Source organism: Gavia stellata, chromosome 13 (genome assembly GCF_030936135.1).
Source record: "Gavia stellata isolate bGavSte3 chromosome 13, bGavSte3.hap2, whole genome shotgun sequence".
In the NCBI taxonomy this organism is placed as follows: domain Eukaryota; kingdom Metazoa; phylum Chordata; class Aves; order Gaviiformes; family Gaviidae; genus Gavia; species Gavia stellata.
In genome coordinates this window covers 4463601-4485384 of record NC_082606.1, presented here as the reverse complement: position 1 = coordinate 4485384, position 21784 = coordinate 4463601, and the positions used below count along the sequence as shown (strand labels likewise).

General features: G+C 36.8%; 1 protein-coding gene across 1 annotated transcript; it reads right to left on the bottom strand.

Moving 5' to 3' along the window:
- Positions 1-215: 215 nt before the first annotated feature.
- Positions 216-17375, bottom strand: NRG4 (neuregulin 4). Its single transcript, XM_009820639.2, has 5 exons — positions 17366-17375; positions 13189-13282; positions 5212-5361; positions 348-427; positions 216-252 (listed from the first exon to the last, which is right to left on the bottom strand). Exons 1-5 carry the CDS (start codon positions 17373-17375, stop codon positions 236-238), a joined length of 351 nt encoding a protein of 116 aa, XP_009818941.2. The 3' UTR covers positions 216-235.
- Positions 17376-21784: the final 4409 nt, after the last annotated feature.

The following is a 21784-nucleotide window of genomic DNA, read 5'->3' as shown; positions in this document are numbered from 1 at the left end:
GTGATTATAGTGTTTTCTGTATAATTTGATACACCTTTAAAAATACATAGAAACTCTAATAAGCGCAACTGTTTCTTTTTATGTCTTAGTTGCAGTCTTCTCCAACACATAAGTAAGCCTCCTATTTCAGTCTACTTTCTTCTTTCATCTTGCTTACCACATCATCCTCTACATCTAGTGTATTCTTAGGGTTGCTCTGCATGTTGCTTTCCCACCATTCTTCCACTCTAGTGCTTTACTCTGTTATTATTTCTGAAAAATAAACAAAACACATGCTTTTAATTAAAGAAAACTTCCTCCCCTGCCTTCCTTACAGAGTTAAATCATTTAACTTGCAATGTACTCACTGTTGCAGCCATTGCTGCTTGTAGTCTCAACCAGGTTGGCACCACACTCTGAAGAACTCGTCCTTGGAATGGAAGCTTTCCTGACCGAAAGAAACAAAAAAGAGACAACAGGGAGAAAAAAAAAACAGAGTGAGAAAAGTTATCAGAGAAGAGACAAATCAATTGAATGATGCTTCTACTGAAAAAAAGTTAACATGGACCTTCTGCAATTACTTTGTAATTAATACTCAACATTTTTGAGAAGCATGTATTTGAGGGAGGAGAACAGAGATCAGAGGCAGAAAGAGCACTCAGAACTAAATGGATTCTCTCCTGAAGTTAATGTTCCTGTTTGTCTGATTTCTCAGGTCTTTATTTAAGCAATTAGTAGATACCACAAAATTATTTAATTTATCATTAACTCTCTTAGCATTTGGAAGTGAAATATCAATGCGATATTTTCCACACTTTCTTGAGGAGAAACAGATCTTTTAAATAGAGCTGATCTCTTGCTGTCTCTTTCCCTTTCTTTTAATAGTAATTAGACATCTGCTCTCTTGAGAAGAGTCATGAGCTATTCTCCTTTCTGTCCAGTTTGTGTCCTGTGGTGATATAACTCCTCCACAAAGTCTGTTGTCTTGGACAGCTTTATTCCTAGACCCTGTTGTTTTGGCTGGCTGAGTTCCTGTTCATCAATATACACTTATCTTACAGGTAATTTGGCATTTCAGCATGGACTTATAATAAAGTATAGAAATGAATTGCAGATTATAGTTTTCCCTAGGGTTTTCTATATTCTTCTAAGCTGTGTGTGTGGAATTCAGGCCTCTATATTGTTTTTAAATCAAAGCTGGCTTATCTGGAATCTATACTACTCAGCTACCTTTCTTATTCTTCTTCCAGTAACCCTTATACAGTATGTTTCTGGAGAAAGAAGGCCAGATGGACCTGTACTGACAGGTGAATTGCTTGTAGCAAAATATGCCCTTTGTTACCTCAGTAACAACGTAATAGCAAGGATTTTTGCATACTTTCCTGTTTTCCCCAGGTCAAAACAATAGGCTTTATCCATTTGTTGGCGGGGGGTGTGTGTGTGTTTGTTTCAAGATAGAGAGCGGCTAGATCTGGATTTGCTCTACCTCCATATACTCCACTCTGCTAACAGGTTATGCAGCTCCTGGGCCTAAAGCTGCACAGAAGCCTACTCCAATCCAAGGCATTTTTTCATTGTTAAACAGCAAATCACTCTCATGAAACCAGTTCTGGTTTAATATATATATATGGGTAAGTTTTACATTCACAATGTAACTATTTTACTGTCTTTGCTAAAATACAATTGTTGGCATGATGCCATATCTTCTAGTGAATCCCAATAGTTAGAAATAGCAGTAGTTTTATGTGCTGAGCTTTTACAGGAATGTAGCAAACAGAGCTGAGCATGCTCTTTAAAGATTGGGATTCCGTCTTTGACAGAGAAGCGACGTTTATTGCCTATGAAACAACACATTCCTGGAGAAAACTTGATAACATAACATAGGAAGCTAATGTACTGAACTGGTTTTCACATTAATTTTGGGTGTGGACAGTACTGTTCTTATGAATTCCTCCAACATGATATAAAATTGTTTTACAAGACTCATCTTCGAGGAGACATAAAAGGATAGTCTTTTCTTTGCAAAAACATTCCTCATAATTTTTTCAGAAAGTAAATTAAAGCTACTTACTTTACTACCTAAATAATTACATTCTATCAACCTGAGACTCACTAAGATAGCTCTACAGCAGCCTTTCCTTCAGCAGGTTCCAGCAACAGCGGGAGCTTTAACGCTAGACTACTGTTTATCTTTTCCAGTTCTAAGCTGCTTTTTTTTTCATCAGCAGTCCTTGACCACTTCTCCGTCTTCCCTCCCTCCATTCTCTGCTGTTCCTTTCACTCAGGCCTTCATTTCCTTTCCTCTATCTTTATTTTGTTCTACTTTCCATCATTCTCACCCTCTAGCCATTTCAAATACTGTCTGTTTCTTCATTATCTTTGATTCTCTCTCCTCCTTCTCCTTGTAGGTTTGCTTTCCCAAACCATAGCATCTTGATGAATCCTAGTACATAATCAAATACAGCATGAAATCAGCTTTAACAGCAGATTGTTGGCAGATTGGAAAAAATAAATCCTCGGCTGATAAAAATGTGATGAGTCAGCTAAATATAAAAGGAAAATTATTTCCCGCTGTTCACCCAGAGCTTTTCCTCTGCAGCCGTTTTTTCTTTTATGGGTTACTCTCACCCTTACTTATGATTTGGTTTTATAAGCAGAGCAATGAAATCCTTTCTCTCCACCCTTGTATGTTGAACGGATTTGTTTGTAGGGAGCATTAAATGCACTTACACATGCCTGGTCCTGAAATCTGCCCCAACCAGCCTGAGAGGAAGAAAACTTGGAAAGGAAGTGGGGGGGTAGAAGTGATGACAGGGACAAGAAAATAGAGCACTGATTTCCTAAATTCTGAAAGATTTGATGTATAATTTTAGGGATTCAGTTTCTGTGTCCTAAATTGCAATTAATAACTCCTCTTCTGCATCCCTCCAGGTTGCATTACTGTTTATACTAAAACCTCACTAGAATCCTCTGCTGAAGAGCCACAGAAAATGCTTACTAACACACAATATGGGGGAAAAAGCTTTCTGCTTTCATTAACATTTTAAATTTAATATATCCTGTCAAGAGGACAAGTCAAGGGTGATGCAAACTCTCAGCTGACCCTTACAAGCCCCGGTTCCACCCTCTTTCAGAATGTTACGATACAGGTGGTAGATCGAATTTTGGGGAAAAAAATTACAATAACATTAATGACATCTGCTAGCAATAACCCTTGTTTATACAGCTGAAAAGAAGGGAGCAGATTAAAGTATCCACTTGAGACTCCTCTTATATGTTGGTCACTTCAGTCAAGAGATAAGGACTTTTAGATGTAAAGTGTTTCCTTTATAGATGAGTTCTCTAGCAGAAGATGATCGTGCTACATCAGCCTCTGAAGTGTAAAGGTAAGACAAGACAATTTTTAGCCAGTTATGTTCTTTTCTTTATGCTAAAGAAGTTCCTTGTGATTTTACGAGATTTCCCAAGCTAGTCTGGTATGTAAGATAGGTTCAAGGGCAACTATGTTAAGACTGAGTTGCTGCCCTTGTTATTTTTCTAATAAAGAGGCCCTACTACTTGTTCTGCCAGATAGGTAAAGCTTGGGTAAATTGATTTCCTATAAAGAAATAGAGTAGTTGATGTTCATCTTCCAACTGTCTAATAAAAGACTCGCACAGACCTGTCATTGCTGTTATTCTAAACTTCTGTACTTTGCAATGCAAGGCTCTTTGACCATAAAACTCAGTAAGCCTTCCCCTAATTTTACTGTATCCCAGAGGAAAGGGATCTTTTAACAGATTACTCTCTGAATTCTCTGCTCTCTGAAGACTTTTTTTTCTCTTCTCAGAGATAAGCTTTACTTCTAAAGAAATACTCTCTGTACCTCTATGACACTTGAATGACTTTTTCTTTAGTTAGTTAAAGCTGTATTGTATTCTAATAACTTTATAGTAATCTGCAAATGTTCTTTAGCAAACAACTGCTGTGGTGTTCCACTGCTAAGACAGGATTAATTTAACTAAAATGACGAAGGTGGGGGATATCCTCTACCACAAGTTTTCTTTGATACAAACTCTCTTTTATCAAATGCTCTCTATCTCTTCTAAATATATGCAGCTATGGGAAAAACTGGCATTCAGTGGGTTTCCATGACAGCAGCTGAGGTAAAACTAGACCAGCTATTCCAAAGGTCGCTCACTGAAAGGCACTGATCAGAGAGGTTGATTTAGCAAGGTGATTATGAGAGAGCAAAGAACAGAATTGCAAGAACCTTAGGTTATCATAACCAAGGAGAAATGCAGCATAGGAGTAACAGGAAGAGACTGCAAGTCTGTGATGGCTAAGAATTACAGGGGCAAGTTGCCTCAAAAAGGCATAAATACATATTAGCAGTATATGACAAAATGAGCTCTTACAAAAAGCGCTGTACTCTAAAAACAAGAGGGGACATAGGAGGTTGACTTGTGTACAAAAATGCAAAGAGTAACTGGACAGTAAGTTTGTTTGGGTTTGGTATAAGTGTACTGATATGTATATTTGGTGTTACAGCATCAAATAGATTGGTTGACTTAATCCCAGTAACTGCTTACGCGTTTTCATTCGAAGTCCTAATATGCCTAAAATGCTACTAAAACCAAACCTGCAGCACTTGCTGTCCAGCGCTGACATTTTCATGCTGCTCAAACACGGATCATCCTGAATAAATGAGTTAGCCCTTTGATTTATTCTGGATGTTAGTTAGTTAATGAACATCTACCTGGGATTTTTCTTGAATTTGATTCTTTCCTTAGTTTTACTTTTTAAACCAGGAGCTGTAAAGGAATTGGGAGCTGATGGCACCAGTTGGTTTAGCTGCCAATTCAATGCAGTGGAACAGTTTCTGATCCCTAAGCACTTTGGTAATTTGCTTCTACTTCTCAATCTTTGGACAATGTAAGCGTTGACTGATGTTTTAAAATGTTAGCCCTAACTCTAGGTAGACTGTAAAATCTCTCAGAAATGGGTATACTACATGTGTTTTTTACAAAGCAACTATAAGTGATAGCTTAGAAAAGACATTGCAAAAACTACAAGCCAGGAAGTAAAGTATTACAAGCAACAAGTTGAGACATCCACATTCATTATGCTGAATAACCATACAAACCTTATGGATAATTCATTACATACTTTTACATTCAAATAATTAGTACATGATTACCAGAAGAAATTGCTACTTGATTAAATAGCTTCAGCACTCTGAAGCACTTTTACCTGCAAAGGAAGTAGAATGCTCCAATTACAAGAACTCCTAGAAGAAGAAGTGAAGCCAAGAAAGCTGCAAACAGGTCACCTTTTGTTTGGGTCTTGATGCTGGGCAGCAAAACTTCCTCACAACGGGCTCCTGTGTAATTCTCAATACACCTGGGAAACCAAGTTTTATTTGGATTAGACAGTTACTTGTCATCTAATATGAAAAGCACAGAGGCTTCTTTTGGTCTTAAGTGGGGAGAGAACGTGGTATGGCATAATTCAAGGTTTATATTTGCTTCACAGCAAGTTTTCTTACGGAATTTCCACTCACCTCATATTTCTGGAACAAAGGGAATAGGGCATGTTGGGCATCAAGTGTATATTCTGATCCACAGTGCTTTTATATATTAAACCATATCTTTCTTGATACATTCATTGGATTAGCAATATACTTCACAATGGTGTACTTCGCAGCTGAATCTGCCTCCTCCACTGGCAGATTTAATTAATTAAATCCACCTCTTTGGTGTTAACTGTCATCCCACTGGTTCTCATCTTACACACAGTAGTCATGCTTTCTTTTCCCCCTTTCATGTGACTTTCTAGCTTGCTTTGTTGAAGAGCTAGTACTGTCAGCTAAATAGATGAAGGAATTCATTGAGACACAGTACACCTTAAATTGCTAAAGTAGTTTATGCAGTGTAATAATTTGTGCCAGAACATGTTACATGCTTGGTGAATGACCCTCTCTTGGAGAGACCTAGCTAGAAGTCTTCTCTACTATGCTTATTTTATGTATTGAGCTTCTGAAAACTTCTTCTGAAGAAAGCATTTAAATGAATATGGTATTTTACCATGGTAAAGTGGTATGATATTTTATTAAAAATAAATAAAATGAATGGCTTAGTAATTCATATTGAGTCAAAAATAGATAGGTTGAAGCTAAACTAAGCTTCAGTTGTCTTATATTTTGCACTTATTCTTCTAAGTTTTATTAAGGAATTTATTGCATTACAGAAAATGGAAAGCACTTAATTCAATAACTACATTCTGCATGTATCTTTTATGTATGTAAATTTGCTTCTCTATATTTGTATTACTAAAGATCTTGCTCCTTCTTGCTATTTCTGGCACTGAAGTCATAATCATCTGTGACATAAGCAATTTCAGGCTCCAGCTGAGAAAAATGGGCTGAACTCCGTAACATACTTGAAGTTCTCGACTGCCATTGGCAGCTGCAAGGTATAATTTCAGATGAGGGATAAGAAGGCGGAGTGGGGAGGAACTGCCAGAAAAGAAAGATGTCTAGCATATCTAAATAAGACAAATGGATCACTGTGAGCTTGCCACCATGCATGCTTGATGTGACTCCCAGCACCGCTTTCTCTAGATTACGGACCACTATTTCAGTACTACTGGTCTAAACTATTGCATAAAGAATTACTATCATTTCTTTTAGTTCTTTGCCTTTGGAAATAAAATGGAAGATTTAGACACTAGAAAAAATTTAATTATCATCATATGTTAAAGCTGTGCAACTGATCAAACAGCCACCATTTACTAAGGACAATGTGAGACTTTTCAAAGTTCCTATGTTTGACTGCTGGGAGAAGGAAGGGTAGGCAGACTGCTCTGATTGCTTGACATAATGTTCCAGATATTTACTCTAAGTATAGTGGCATTTCAGTGGGCTATTTCTGAAATACTGTAGAATACTTTAAGAATGGAAGTGTAGTTTGAGTGGGGCATTGTTCTCTAGCAAGTGAGAGAGAAATGCTTTGAGAGTTGAATAGGATAACAGGGATAGAAAATGGAATATAAAATTCATAGAAGTATTCTTGAATACCAATGAAAACTGGAGAATAATGCAAGGCTAAAATGATACAGGAAGAAAAAATAAATAGGTTTTGGCATCAAATTAAGGCTCATGGAAAAGTACTAGAGAATGAGTGTAAAGGGAGTAAGTCAGTAGCCTAAAGAGAAAAATGAAGCAGGAGGAAGAAAAGACAGTCCTTCTAGCTGAAGAGAGTTGCATACAGGATTAGGTAAAAGGCTAGGGTTAGAGAACTGTTGTGATACGGTAGAGTGAGTTGGCATGAACAGTGCATGGGAACCATATTCATGTTCTGCCAAAGACCATGGAAAAAAAATTGGGAATATGATGACAGTGTAGCAAAAATGCCACTGAGATTGTAGCCACTTTCTACTAATTAGAAAACAGAACTGGATGCTTAAGGTAGTCATAAGTCTTCAAGATGGAAAGGAGCCAGAAGGCCTAAGACTGTAAGGGGAAAACTATAGCCAATATGAATCCAAGGTTATAGCAAAGGGAAAAAGACCTACACTAAAAAAAGCACATACAAACTTAAACATCCTGGATGCTGAGCCTATTAATTCTTCCTGGATGTAACAAAACCAAGTATTAGAAATATGTTTTCCATGACTTGCCAGTTTGATAGCATTTGTTTAACTGTGTGTAATGGATTAGGGATTACAGAGCTACCCATCCACTTTCCCTAGGCTGACCTGTTGACACGCTTGCTGAAAGTGATCCCACGCTAAGTAGAAAATAGTCATATAACCTAAAAATGATGGAGGTTTTCATAGAAACAGGAAAATTGGGATGAGGCATCTCTTGGTTACATTTAAATAAACTGAACTATAGCTAATGTGACCCTACCAACAGGCTCTGTTACGGTTAGGGCATTTCTGAAAATCCAGATGTTCAAATACTGGCTTGCACAAGCTTTTATGAAGTCATCAGTGCTGATGTACAAACAGGTGAAGTATATATACGTGTTAAGTACAGAAGCAACTGATGCTTTAAGACAACCAAGAGAGGGAAAGGTTTCTACTGTAAGTCCTTTCCTAAAATTGGTGGGAAAGAGACTAAGCAGACTTCAATAATGAGCAGTGGAACTCACTCAGAAGATCTGCTTATCCTGTTGCATTAGCAAGAGCTCTAATAATTTCAGTGGAGTTACACACACGGTGACTGCAAGCAAGACAGAAAAGTAGTCTCTAGCAAGCATGTGGGCTATGAATATAATCCAGACTGATGTTATCTCTATAGTGTTTCCTAAAGGTAGTCAGTCTTACTATACACAGCCCTAAAAGTCAGTAGCAACTCATAGTTTACCTTGTTTATAATGGATGCCTAAAAGTAGAGCACAAGTTAAGCATGACACACTTGCAGTTGTTAGTACGGCAGGAAGCTGCTTCCGTACTTGAATGAATGAGTGCAAAAGCCAGAGAAGCCTGCTTTTAGGCTATGCTAAGAGGGAGTTACACTACTTAAGTCTTGTGGTCACTACGCCAGGTGTTGCTATTGCACAACATCATCTGCATGCTGTTAGCCTACTGTTGCAGCACATGTTGTCTGTTGGCTTTAAACGGTCCTACTACGTAGCATTCCAAAGTTGATTTTTTAAATGGAAGTAAGATTTTTCCTCCTCTAAGAAATTAGAATTTCTAATTCAATCAGAGTGGAAAGACAGCAGCCTTCAAGTGTTTGAGAAAAAGCTGTGAGACTAGAAACTCCCATTTTCAGAGAGCATCCAGATTTCTGCTTTCCTAGATGCCTGCACACGCATGCACACACGCCCACACCTCTTGTCAGATGAGATGAGCCAGCCTTAACTGTTGTATACAAACTTGCTATAGGAGCTGTGCTGAAGGCAAAACACTAAGGTAATATACGTAAAGAAATCCACAGAATCTTTCAACATAGGATATTAATCAAAACTACCCATATCAGTGTCAGTACAAGGTGGAAGGAAATAGACTGCATTGGATAAGATGTCAGGACATGACCAGTGGGTCCTCTGCAAGTATTTTGATCCTTTACAATCTGATCAGTGGCTAAAATATAAGCATAACAGCCCTCCAATAACACAAAGCATTGCTGGTGTCTCGTTTGCAAATGCAGTTCATGAGACAGTGCAAGTGACCTACTGCTTGTCTGATTTAGGTAAGAAGGTAAGGTTTCTTTCTCTTCCAGACTCTAAGGTGGGTGTCATAAGCAAGTATCTGACAGACTTTAAAAATGGAAGTAGGATTTGAGTCAAATATGCACACGGATTCCCGCTGCTTAGTATTGTACTATAAGAGTCTTGACCTTAGTTTTCCTTTAGTCTTCCTTTCGTCAGGAAAAGCCTCGATGCTTCTTGGTATAAAAGTTACTTGCATGTAAACACAAAGTTCTAAGCAGAAAAAGGCAGCTGAAAAATTATCAATGCAATTCAGATTACATGACTGATAGCTTCAAAATCACCATAATCTTCAGACTGTAGCAGGCTCCTAAAAGTTGTCCTAATCCATACACTATAAGGGCATCTAGTAAGTATGAAAAAGAATTTAAAGCCCAAGTGAATAAGCGATGGCAAAATTAATTGGAAGCCCTAAGCAGCTTTTTAAAAAGTTTGGTGTTCAGAGGAGTTTCAAAACTGTTACTCTGAAGCTGTATTCATATACATAGAGAGTAAAATAAAACTCATGCTACTACGGGAGAAAAGTTGAAAGAATGGGTTATTTTCCTCTAGAACTCCCTTAGCTATGTGTTTCTATGGCAAGCTTTATCATATCTGGCAATGATATGAATTCTGATCACTAATACTTTTCAAACACGTAAGATAATGTTGCATTTTATATTTTGTGTCCCATTAAAAATAAATCTTAATTATTGACTTTTTTTTTGCTATGCTTTTGGTGTGTATGCTAACTTTTATTCCTACTTTTCAAGCTAAAAGCAGAATTGAAAAATACTAATTGGACGCTGTGTTTTCAGAAGAGCCCGGGGTATGCGAAAGTATAGTTTTGGAGGCAGAGAAAGTAGAAAAGCCCAGATGAGTGGGAAGCCCTTCACTGGCAACTTGCAGTGTGTATATTCTGAAGGCTTATGGCACAGCAAGTATACCACTTGTGGGGCCATTTGAAAAAGAGAATGAAGGCCCCATCTCAGAGAAAGAGCCAGACAAGGATGGGGTATACAGAAAGTGGTAGAAGGAATTTGCACAGTATTTACTGGATTAGTATAGGAAAGGTGGAAGACAGATTGCATTAGGGTAGAAGCAAAGGAAGGGGAAAGTGGAGATATCCTTTAACCATACACAAGAATTTCAGGGAGGAGATTTCTAAGGTCTGCCTCTGTCCCTTGCAGTACTTAGCCTGCACACGCCTCTGCAGAATATGATCCCTTCCTCAAAAAGACAGCATTCGCTATCAATTTCTGTGTGTACTGCCCTCAGAACCAGAGGAGCTGTGTTTGTGTGGTCTTATACCATCTGTATTTTGTCTGAAACATAGAAAGGCGGCTCTCAGAAATCTGCCATGTGTAAGACAAAATGGAAATACCAGAGCTTCCCCGCAAACAACAAAATCTTCACTTAATTCTGCACTGCATTAATTAATGATTATGGGACAACTGCACATCAAGTGCTGAGGCAAACAGCTTTCAGCCTCATGGTTTATGGTACACCTGAGGCAGCTGCTTTTCCATCCTTCTCCATTCTGCTGCATGTTTATTTAGTACATTTGAGCATTCCTGGGTTTGAAGCTCATCTTGTTTATGGTGACAGGTGCGCCTTTTGCTGCTGAGATCATTAACTCATTGTTAGGAAAGGAATGAGGGAAGATGGCAGCTGAGCAACTTCAGGTTTTAACACACATCAGCTGTATTTAAAATCTGCTCATGTTGCACAGGAGAGGGGGGTCAACTAATGTCTTGTTTCTATTCCTTGTATATATATATCCATTTCTGAATGGTTAAAATAGCTGAAATTCCAAAAGTAAACAGTGGCTCTTAATTTGTTAGCATGCTACAAAATACGTATTTCTAAAGAATGATGCAATTTTCCTAGTTACATTGTGACAGTACATCCAATGATGTTGCATCAGGCAATCTGGACTAACTATGTTTAGCACAACACATTTGTGTAAATAAGTAGCATGTCAAGGCAAATGTGTTTTAAGGTTTTTTTACAGTTTGTTAGTCTGTTCTTGCTCCATTTGCCCCTTTTGATCAATGCTGTACTAATGATCATTCAGCTTTTGATTCTAAAACTGATTCAGTTTTTCCGTTGGTGGGAGATGATGATTTGAGAACGCTTGGAAGCTTTAGGTGGGATTTGGCAAAAACCTGCATCAAAGAAACTTTGCCCAACTGTGTGATGATGCCAGTCTTGAAGTTCCAGAGCACCAAATATTTTTCTGAATTCTGCTGAATAGTGATGCATTTTTTTCTGTTGTTTCTATTCACATCACTGCTGATTACTAAGATATCTGTGTGTAAACAAAACCTTTCTCATCTATAATTAGCCTTCTCTGACTGATTAAAGAACATGCTTAGAATGAGGACATGCTTAAATAGAATGCTTCTATTTAAACCCATACAACTTCATAATCAACCACCAGATACAGAAGAAAAAGACTTGATAATTTAAATGCAATAAGATTGCCTCAGTATAACAGAAATGCTCTTAAGATGTTACTTTTCTGCTTCAGCAGATTATAAAATCCTCTAGTACCTGAATTACAAATTACTTCATTTGGAGCCCTTTTAAAGTGGAAATTATCTACGCTGACTAGCTTGTGCTCCTGAAGAATGAATTGTTCTCAGTATTTGTTACTTCATCTTTACAGTTATTACATCAAATACACCTTCCTCATTACACAGTCTAGCAATAGTTGAGAGGGTGCTTTGAAATTGTGTAACTGATGCTGTTTAGTCTAACCATTCTTTATTCATTTAAGTATTTTTAATATCAATAATATGAGATTCCTTCTAGAAAAAAAACCATGCATATTTCAACATGTTTTACTTTTTGTGTGTGTAGTATTCATTTTACATTGCATAAGCTTGCAAGGTTTAGCAGTTAGAATAAATCACCATCATACAGAACTTCCAAGCTTTATCCTCACTTTTGGATCTGATTCATTGTATGACATTGGGCAATATGCTTAATGATAGTGATATGCTGTGTATATTTTTAAATGAGCATTTACCACAAAATTTCCTCTTCTTTCCTCATCTACTAGATGAGTTTACATGCTTGAGTTTAAATGTAAATTGAACTGTCCCAAACAAAAGAAAGAAATACTTTAATTAGGCATCTTAGAAAAGATTTTGTTTCCTTCTTCAACTGTTTCATCCAGTTATCATTAGTTATAGCTCAAGATTGAAAAGGGAGCAGAAGTTCCCACGGAAGGAAAAAAGGTAATATCCTTAAGAGTATCTAATAGGTGTCTGAATGCCTATTACTATGTTAAGTAGAATCCATTAAATTAACCGTAATTTATTTTGATGAACAATAAGACAGAATTAGTAAATGCAGAACCATGAAAAATTAGAATTTTGTCCCATAAACGAATGGTGTAAGAAGCATCTGTATTTGCTGCCTTGGTGTTTCTTTTTCAAGTGCTCTTTGGCTGTCACTGTAAAGCTGCCCTTTGAGTATTTCAGTGAGATTCAGAGAACATAGCAAGTCTTGAATTATGTTCTTTTTTCCTCTGAAAAGATTATATTCCTTTTTGTGCCTCCTCATTTTGTTCAGGTCAGACCATTTTATGTTATAAGAATTTTTGCAATATAATTCATCTGGAAGAAAAACTGGGAATGTACTTTGCCTTTCTGAATGCCTTTCCTACAGTCTATACTCCATGAGGCAAAGGGTACTTTGTTCCTTTCTGTATTGAAATGTGGGGAGGAAATATGGCTCCAAATATAGAAATCATCCTGAATGCATGCGTAACTGAGTACTGTTGCAGCTGTCAAACAAGTATACACCAAGTATACACGTTTATTTTTCTCATATTGTCATGTCTCTGCAAACTACATAAGTAATCTGAGCATGAATTACTGAATTTGGAACAGCCACAGGTAATAGGTATTTTCTTTTATATAGCATTTTAACAGTAATTTCTTAAAGAAGCAAAATGGAGAAATAGTCTTTAGACAGCTACTGTCCAATACTTAAACACACAAACTTTAGTTTCACTGACCTGCAGAATGGACTGGATACAGTAGGAATCATATAACAAATCCCTCCATTTAGACAAAAAGATCCATAACTGGTGCCACAGAGTTCTTCATGATCTTAAAAATAAGACCAAAACAAACACAGAGAAAAACAGAGACTTCTGTATTTTTATCAATAAAAGGAGAGCTTAATTATACTTTTGGGGAGTGGGGGTGGCTTCCTTAAAAAAAAACAAAACAAAAAAAAAAACACCCACCAAAACAAACCACCACACACAAACAAAACCACCCTATGAACAAATAAGGTATCAGTCTTGCCTTCCAGGCCAGCAACACGTAACACTATCTATCTTGCAGAATTGTTTCATGTAACAATATGCAAAAAGATCACAAATTTGTCACCATATCAGATGCAAAGCACCTAAATTATATGAAAAAATGCAAAATTTCTCTTGCAGTGAGAGGAACTTTTGAATTCTGTTACTTCATTTGCCTTTCATGACCACAAACCGTACTGAGTACCGTGATTCACATGATGACCTATATGAAGTCTGGTTTGTCCTGTTCCAGTGGCACAAACTATCTTTAGCTTCACTAGCTTCTGTGAGAGAATTGGAGTCAGTACAGATAAACCAAGAACAGTCTCAGGTGTGGATCAGGACATTCTGAGACTGCTTCAAGCTGTATTAAGAGCTGAATCATAGCACAGTTGGACACCACCACGTTTTCCCACCCCATTTTTTAACAGCCAGTGGAGGAGCTAGCCTGTGAAATGTCACTTATGTAGAAGGCTGCCTGTTACAATGTCATTTCCACAGAACTCCAAAAGACTTTTTTTCTAATTCAGTAGGCTTTTTATATGAATTGTTAGTGTTTTAAACACAATTAGGCATTCTAATAAAACCCCAAGTACAGGATACTAATGTTGGCACTCGTAGCAGCAGTTGTCCATTTTATGCTTAAATAGAGTCTCTAACTGCACCGTTTCACTGTTTCTGAAAGCAGTCCAAGTTTGGAAGTTGGACTGCATATATTTATGATACATTTAATGCATCAGTAACTCACCTTATATATATGCATATATACTTTCATGTATTTCTTCAATCTTATGAAACCACAATATCTCAATCAAAAGAAAAATAGAGCAGTCTTGTGACATCACAAGCATGAGAATCATGTGTTACCTCACACTTTAGGTGTTGTTTTTGCTGTTATTTCTCACAGAAGTTCTGAAAATAAGAATTCTACTGTCTCACTATTTATGTATAGAAGACATATTCTATGCAAAATATAGTGGTGTTTAAGAGGAATCAAGATTTTAATTTTCTTATTTGTCCTTCAGGAAAAAGAGTTAGGGTTCCCCTTTATTCCAGCAGAAAAAATTGAGGAAGTGTGACCATAAGACATTCTACCCTAGAGGGAGCTTCTACAGCTTTGTATATAAAATAAACCTGACTTTTCTAAAAGTAGCAGAAAAGCTTAGCTACTTCTAACCTTGTGCATTGTGCGTCCTGCTATCCTCTAGACCATCTCTAGTAATTCCACTCTCTCATCTTTTCATAAATTCTTCCCTTTCTATGATGGCATGTTGATGTAGGAGTGTGAGTAAAGCCCTTTTCTTATTTTAAGACAAAGGTCATTATACCACAGAGCTCAACAGGAATTCAGTTTTATGTCCATGTTATCAAAGTGCTAGCACCCAAATGGTAACTGGACATTTCTGCATGTGTGCAGATAAATTAGGGAGCTGGAGGAGGGGGGAGGTAAGGCTGGAAAGATTGTTTATGTTTGACCTTCTTGCATTGGCTCAGGATGTGGTATAACAGAAACGTGTGTTCTGCCCTACCTTGTTAGAAGTTAAATGGAAATTTATTTTAACTCTGAAGCTTTCTGTGCTTGTCTACTGGCAATTCATTTACTGCAAGTTCACTATTAAAAGACTTCTAAAATTATTTTGCATGGGTAACGCTATAATTGCAATAGGAATAAAATGGTAACAAAAAACTAAGCAGGTTTTTAAACAAGAACTATAAATTATTTTATTTTAGTCTATTCAAACATAACAGTGGAACTTCTGTGACAGTGTAATTAAATCGAAGGCTACACCCTTCCTTAAATGAAGAGAGGATATTGAATACATGAACAGTGTACCAGGATATCTATACAATTGTAAGAATCAAAAGAGAAAAAGCAAAACTCTCAACTTTGACCTGCTCTCAGCTCTATTAAGCATCTGAGGGAGTTAAGTGTTGTTGAAATTCTACCGGACAAAAAAGCGAGATGATAGAAGGTAGGCCCCACAGAAAAATCCCTTTAGACAGCTCATGGAAAGCCTTCAAAGAAATTCTCATGAGAATTAATGAGAACTTGTTAACCTCCTTAAAATCCTGCCTTATGGTTCTATTTCTTTTCTTCATCTTTATGCAGAAACAGACCTGTCTCACACTGGCATAGTGGTAGAGTACTGAAGAAAACTAAATGCCTCAAGTCATTCAGGTCTCAGAACATTTGGGAGAATGATTCTCTCACTGCTACGGTGTGATCTGTGTATTAAGGACCAGCTCTGCAGTCCAACTAGACATTTCTGTTCCGGCAAAATACCTCAGGCACTCTGTCTTAGGCCTATTAGGGAAAAGTGAGAGAGGTGGAGAGAGAGAGAACAAAAAGTGCCTAGGAAGCCTTCGAAACCTTTTTGATTGTAATTACAGACAATTTCTCTATAGGCTATTTTTTTCCAGAGCTCGACTTCCTTCCAGTGCTAAGGGAAAAATGATAACCTTAATTTTACCAGTAATGAGATATTTGAAGAAACCTCTATGTCCATGTAGATCAGGTGCCCCATTTTCCATTCAATTGTGCTTTTCATTAATTCTATTTTGTGTATTAATACGTTGCTGCTACTTATTGAAAGTACCAGAGTAGTACAGTATAAAGTAGATGACAGAATTATGAAAGAGAATAAAAGAAAATTCAGGATGGTCTAACACTAAAAAAAAAATATTAAGTACAAAAATATGTATTATTGTACTCCATACCCGCTTTACTGAAATGCAGTAGTTTGGATCAAATTTGAAAGCTACAGCTCTGTATTTATAGACAGAAAAGTACGAAAGCAACAATTTATCTCTTTAAATTTATAGTCGATGATGCAAAAGAGTATACTGGAGAATCAGAAGGGGTTCAATACAAGCCAAAACCCAATTACATTAGCATTGGTGAATGTGTTATGATTTTTCATGAGGTAAGTCAATACATTATATTAATCTAAAAATGCAAATTGTACGCTTTGAAAGTCAAATGTATACTACATTCAGACTACCATAATCAAGATAGAAAAGTTTAACAAGTCAAGTGGTGATAGGCAATTAAAAAAAAAATACAAAAGATTTCGCTTTTCAATTAATACAACTATAGAAATGTTATCAACATATGTTCTACGTAATATATATATATGTATTTTGATATATCCTTCTACATGAGAGATTAAATAAAGAGAAGTAGGACACAAAAGTTACTTTTAAAAGAAGTCACGTTTTGGTGGGAGGAGAAGTGAAGAGGAACGAAACAAGATTGTTCCTTCTAATGCTAGGCTGTGAACACTTAAAACTGGCAGAGGTAACAGAAGCCTCTAAGGACACTGATTCTCCATTATTCTTTTTGAGGACATGCACGAAAACCTGTCCCTAAACTATCTTGTCTGTTTGCATTTACTTTTGTAACCTGACTGTCCTATCTATTAAAAAGAAAAACAAATAAAGGCTCAGCACCACCTTAAGCCCCCCAAAACCAAGGCAGCCTTGATAATCCACATGTTGACTCAGCTGTCTTGCCCAGTCCAGAGGCTAAATACTACAGGCTGTCTAATCCTGAAGTCTGCTAAAAGGAAAAAGGGAAGGGAGAGCAGTGGGAAATGTTGACAGATGATAAAGGGGCTGATGCATGCTTCCTCACTTACAAGCAACTTCGTACTGTATGCTAATCAGTCACGAACTGTGAAATATTAGGACTGATCAAAGCAAACATGTCCTTAAGAGAAATTGTACCACTGGCTGGTGAACTCTAGTTTGCTGACTAGTAAGTGAAGACAGCCCTATGGAGCAGTTGTGACAATCCCAATGGCAGCTGTCAAAATCAATGCAATTTTAATGAATTCTAATTATATATGTATACACATCCAAGTAAAGACTTGGAAGAAATTACCTGTTCGCATATTATTCCGACAACAATTTTTATTCTTGGTCAGAGGCTATTCTTCTAAAACAGCACCTAAAGACAAACATGTAAATTTAGCATGTCGTTTTTAATCCCAGTGACTTTTCTCCCTGAAGAAATAGCTATTGGAATGCATCTTTCAGTGTTGCTGCTAAGACATTTGTTGTACTTTGACAGTAATATACTGTTATGTTACATGTAAGTTCCATTAATTCACAGCTAATGGCAAACATTCAAGTCTACGGTCAAGTTCAGTGAACTCCTAAGGGCAGTACTACAGAGTAAAACCAGATTCACACTAAAGCACGTTTAAACAATGAATACTTTTTCCAAACTGTCATGCTTATTCAGAATGGTAATACTTGATGCTTTTAGGCAATCTAAATTATTGTTTCTGGCTAGCAAATTAAATTGACATTTGCACCTTGAAAGTCAGTGCATACAATTGAACCAGTCCTCAGACAGATAATTATTCAGTCAGGTAAGATCTTGGTGGTGGAATTCTTGCATTTCACAAACAAGAACTTCCCAATTTGTAATTTCTCAGAGAGAACGTGTGTGTTTCACCTGGGTGTTTCTCATGTTTGGATGTCAGGTGAAATTAGTGATATAGGCTGTGAATTTAGCAGCATTCAGCAAGGTCAAGACTTGTACAATTATTTTTAAAATATGGAATAGAAACTTTCTGCCTGGACAGGAACCAATCTTCACTTGACATTGCTAAAAAGAAAATTATTCTGTAGACATGCCAACTCTATAAACATCTAACATTGCTATATTCTGTTTTCTTGTAAGGTGTAGTCAAGGTTTAACATACCAAATAGGTTACTGAACAAGCCTAACATGATAGATCTTATTTTTTAATGTTTGCTCTTTTTTTCTTAATTATACTTTAAAGTGTATGCAAAGTAAATTTTTAAGCAAACTGTCCTATATTGGAAGAAAGATTTTTTCCCATTAAATTATCAAATAAAATAAATTATCAACTTTACCAGAAATAATTGCCTGTACTTCAGCTTTTAGTAGTAGAAGGGCAACTTTCTGTAGAGGCCCATCTCAAAAGGTATAACGCATTTGTACTTACAGTATAAGCAGACAGTTCTGTTTTTCATGGGACCTCAAATGGCTTCTCTAGCTCTTTAAGTGTCCTGTCCATACAAGAAAATCTGAAATGGCAGTTCCCCGTGATACTGGGCTGTAACAGCAAGGTCCCCACCCAAAGGCTGTCCTCTTGGGCTGTCTCACAGATAGGCGACTTTGCTTACTTTGTGTACACAACCAAGTACAATTAACACAGCATGTGGCACAAAGAAACAAACCAACATGATTCACTTCAGAACTAAAATCCTGTTTTTAAAAGAAATAAATCATCCTGGAGATGGTTATTTTTAGCAGTCAAGATCTGGATTCTATATGTGCTGTTAAACAGGCTTCAAATTTACATATAGCGCAACGTGGGTGAGGTTACAACAAAGACAAACATGCATACAGAGGCCAAGTACAGAATAGGGTAACACCCCGTTATGCTCACAGGATCACTTGCGTATTTTTCTAGGCTCTACCAGTACTGCAATTTATTGCTGAACTCAAAACATTCACATAAGGTAGTATATAAAAATTGCATCATAAAAATATAATATGCAGCAGTCAAAAATCTGATTTAAATTTGTATTTTATTGGAGCAAGCAGTCCTTTTTAATTTACTTTCTCTTTTCTCAGAATGTGCCACAAGATTGTATAATATCCAATAGCTCTCATAACAGAAAATATAAATAGGATATACAACCTAAATTTCAGACTAGCTCCTTTTCCAGATTTAATTAGGATATGGCTCCTTGAACAGGCAGAATAGCTTGATTTTGCTACTATGAGAAGGAGATCTCTCATCTCCTTTCCTTCATCTTACTGTAAGTATGCATCTCACTATCTCTCTGGTGCTGTTGCTGGTATAAGTTGAACTTTTTCAGGAGACGCTTAAATCCACTGATCCAGCAGAAAACTCCTTAAAGGAAGCTGAGAGTTTTCTACTACATCAGTGTGTTAAATGGATGTACTGTGCACCTCACCAGCTGTTTGGACTAGGACTAATGGTTACATGTACTACAAACTGTTCATAAGCTGACTGCCAAGAACAAGACAGTTTGAAGGCTACGGGACTACTAATTGTTTATTTTCAAACTTTGTTGCCTGCATATTCAAGGAAAATACTTCCTAAACAATCCAAGAGGATGTATGTGTGTATGCATAATTCTATTCTTTAAGTTCTGATAGTAAGTATCACAATTTGGGTCTAAAGATCACTTTCAAAAGAGATGCTGCTGACACCATTCGCAGTTGTGGCTTTTTTTTTTAAGACTGAAAAGTAAATCATTAGGTAGTCATGTATTTATATGGAAATGTTTTTCTCTTGGGTGTTTGTTGCACTCTGAACAGAAGTTTAAGTATTTATCAGTGTCCTAAAAAGAATAAATTGGACTCTCTATCTCATTAGAAAAGTAACCTGAGAATATTGTAAAGAAAAGGAAATGCTATAGCAGAAATTGTTGCTAAACTTGATTCTAACTTGCTTACATCTATCTGTGCACTGAACCGGTACTAGAAACACGAGATTATTTGTGCATCTTCCTAACACTTTCCAAACTCAGTGTCTTCCTTTTAGACACAGCTGGAGCCTATGCTCACAGAAACTAAGAATCCAATTCTACGAATGCTCAAATGTTTATCTTGCATGCATCTTGGGAGTTTGTGAAAGATTACTTTAAGTATCAAGTTAGAGTATTTTAATCTGAAATTTAAAATATAGCCTATTTTGCTCTGTGCCAGGTTGTTGAAAAAACTTCAGATCGGTTCTACCCTTTCCCCCCCTTTTTTGTCATCTAAACGGATGTTAATAATAACAATACATTGTTTGAAAGATTATAGTTTATACCTCAAAGTTAGGTCACCTGTGTATACCGATGTCTATTGATACTATTTCAGCCTTTTCAGTTACTTGAAAGTCCCAGGCATCTTTGCTTTCGTAGTCTGAATCCATTAACATGGGCTCCAGTTTAGGAAAGGATTTAAATCACACGTTTAGAGTTAACCATATCCTAAATCACTACGTTAAAGCATGTTCAAGTACTTTGCTGAGTGAAGCATGAACTCTACGTGTATGTGTGTGTCACACTGAACACTACAAATGTGATGGAAATACTGGGTTACTATTCTGTAGCAGAGAAACCACAGATTAAGGTGAGCCATACAAGAAAATGCATACATTCTCGTGCTTCTTGGGCACTAAAACACGAGGGGAAAGAATACAGGTTGGGTTTTTTTTGGGAACTGCTATTGGATTTCTGGGCAAATTGAGCACTCGGACACAAAACTGCAATGGGTTCAGCTCTTTAGCAAAAATACATGCTAATATCTGGCCATACTGAAGGCTGACTGGAACAAGTCTTTTGAACGCATTAGATTTGTCTTTAAATGAACCTGTGTGCTTTACTCCCCATACACGTAAAACAGAATCCTTATTGCCACCTAATTTTGTGTACTTTTAATGGCTAACTATTCTAAGCATCAATGAGATGCAGTATCCCCAAAAGATGATAACTGGAAGTCTTAAAGAGCACAGGCGGATAAAAAGAAAGCGGTGAATAATGATTGGGGTTTTGTTTTATGGTTCTTTGCTATCCAAACATTCTTAAAATTAATCTCTATACAAACGCTCCCCCAAATTAAAGATCATCAGTCACATGGCTATTTCAAATATACATTGTTTGCTCATTTAGATTAAGTTGCACCTTACAGCTGTCTTCAGGAATGGGATTTTACTGCATTATGTATTCTTTTTTGAAATCCAAAAGAGGTAAAATCTCATTCTGCCCCAATACTGAGCTCAAATATTTGTCGTCAAAACAATGAAGGGAAAAAAATTTTAAAATTGCACTATCTGCTTAATAGGCTAATTAAACATAAATTTCCTTCTGAGATGTGTTCTTGATATCTATCATCAAGCAGTTAGTAGTCTAGACCTCTTATTTTCTCCAAGAGCCAGGAACTGTCCTGAAGTCTTGTTAAAAGGAACCTGTTAATTTTCTTATCTGGGTGATAACTTCTAATACCGTTACCCTATGAAGCTCAGATTTTAGCGCAGAAAATCATCACGCGTCAGAAAAAAATCCATCAAACTGCCTGAAACAAATTGAGATCTCAACAAGGAAGAATTCATGATGAGATATTACTGCAAATTTGTATAAGGACAATGCATTACTCAAATCTACACACTGAAAGTTTCTTTTAAGATGGGATAGCCACAACGTGAAGGAACTCTAACAAAAGACAGAAGTGAAGGCAGATGCCAAATAGCTCACAAGTCTTAACATGCTTGTGAATGACAGGTGAATTTTTCTAATACAGTTGTTC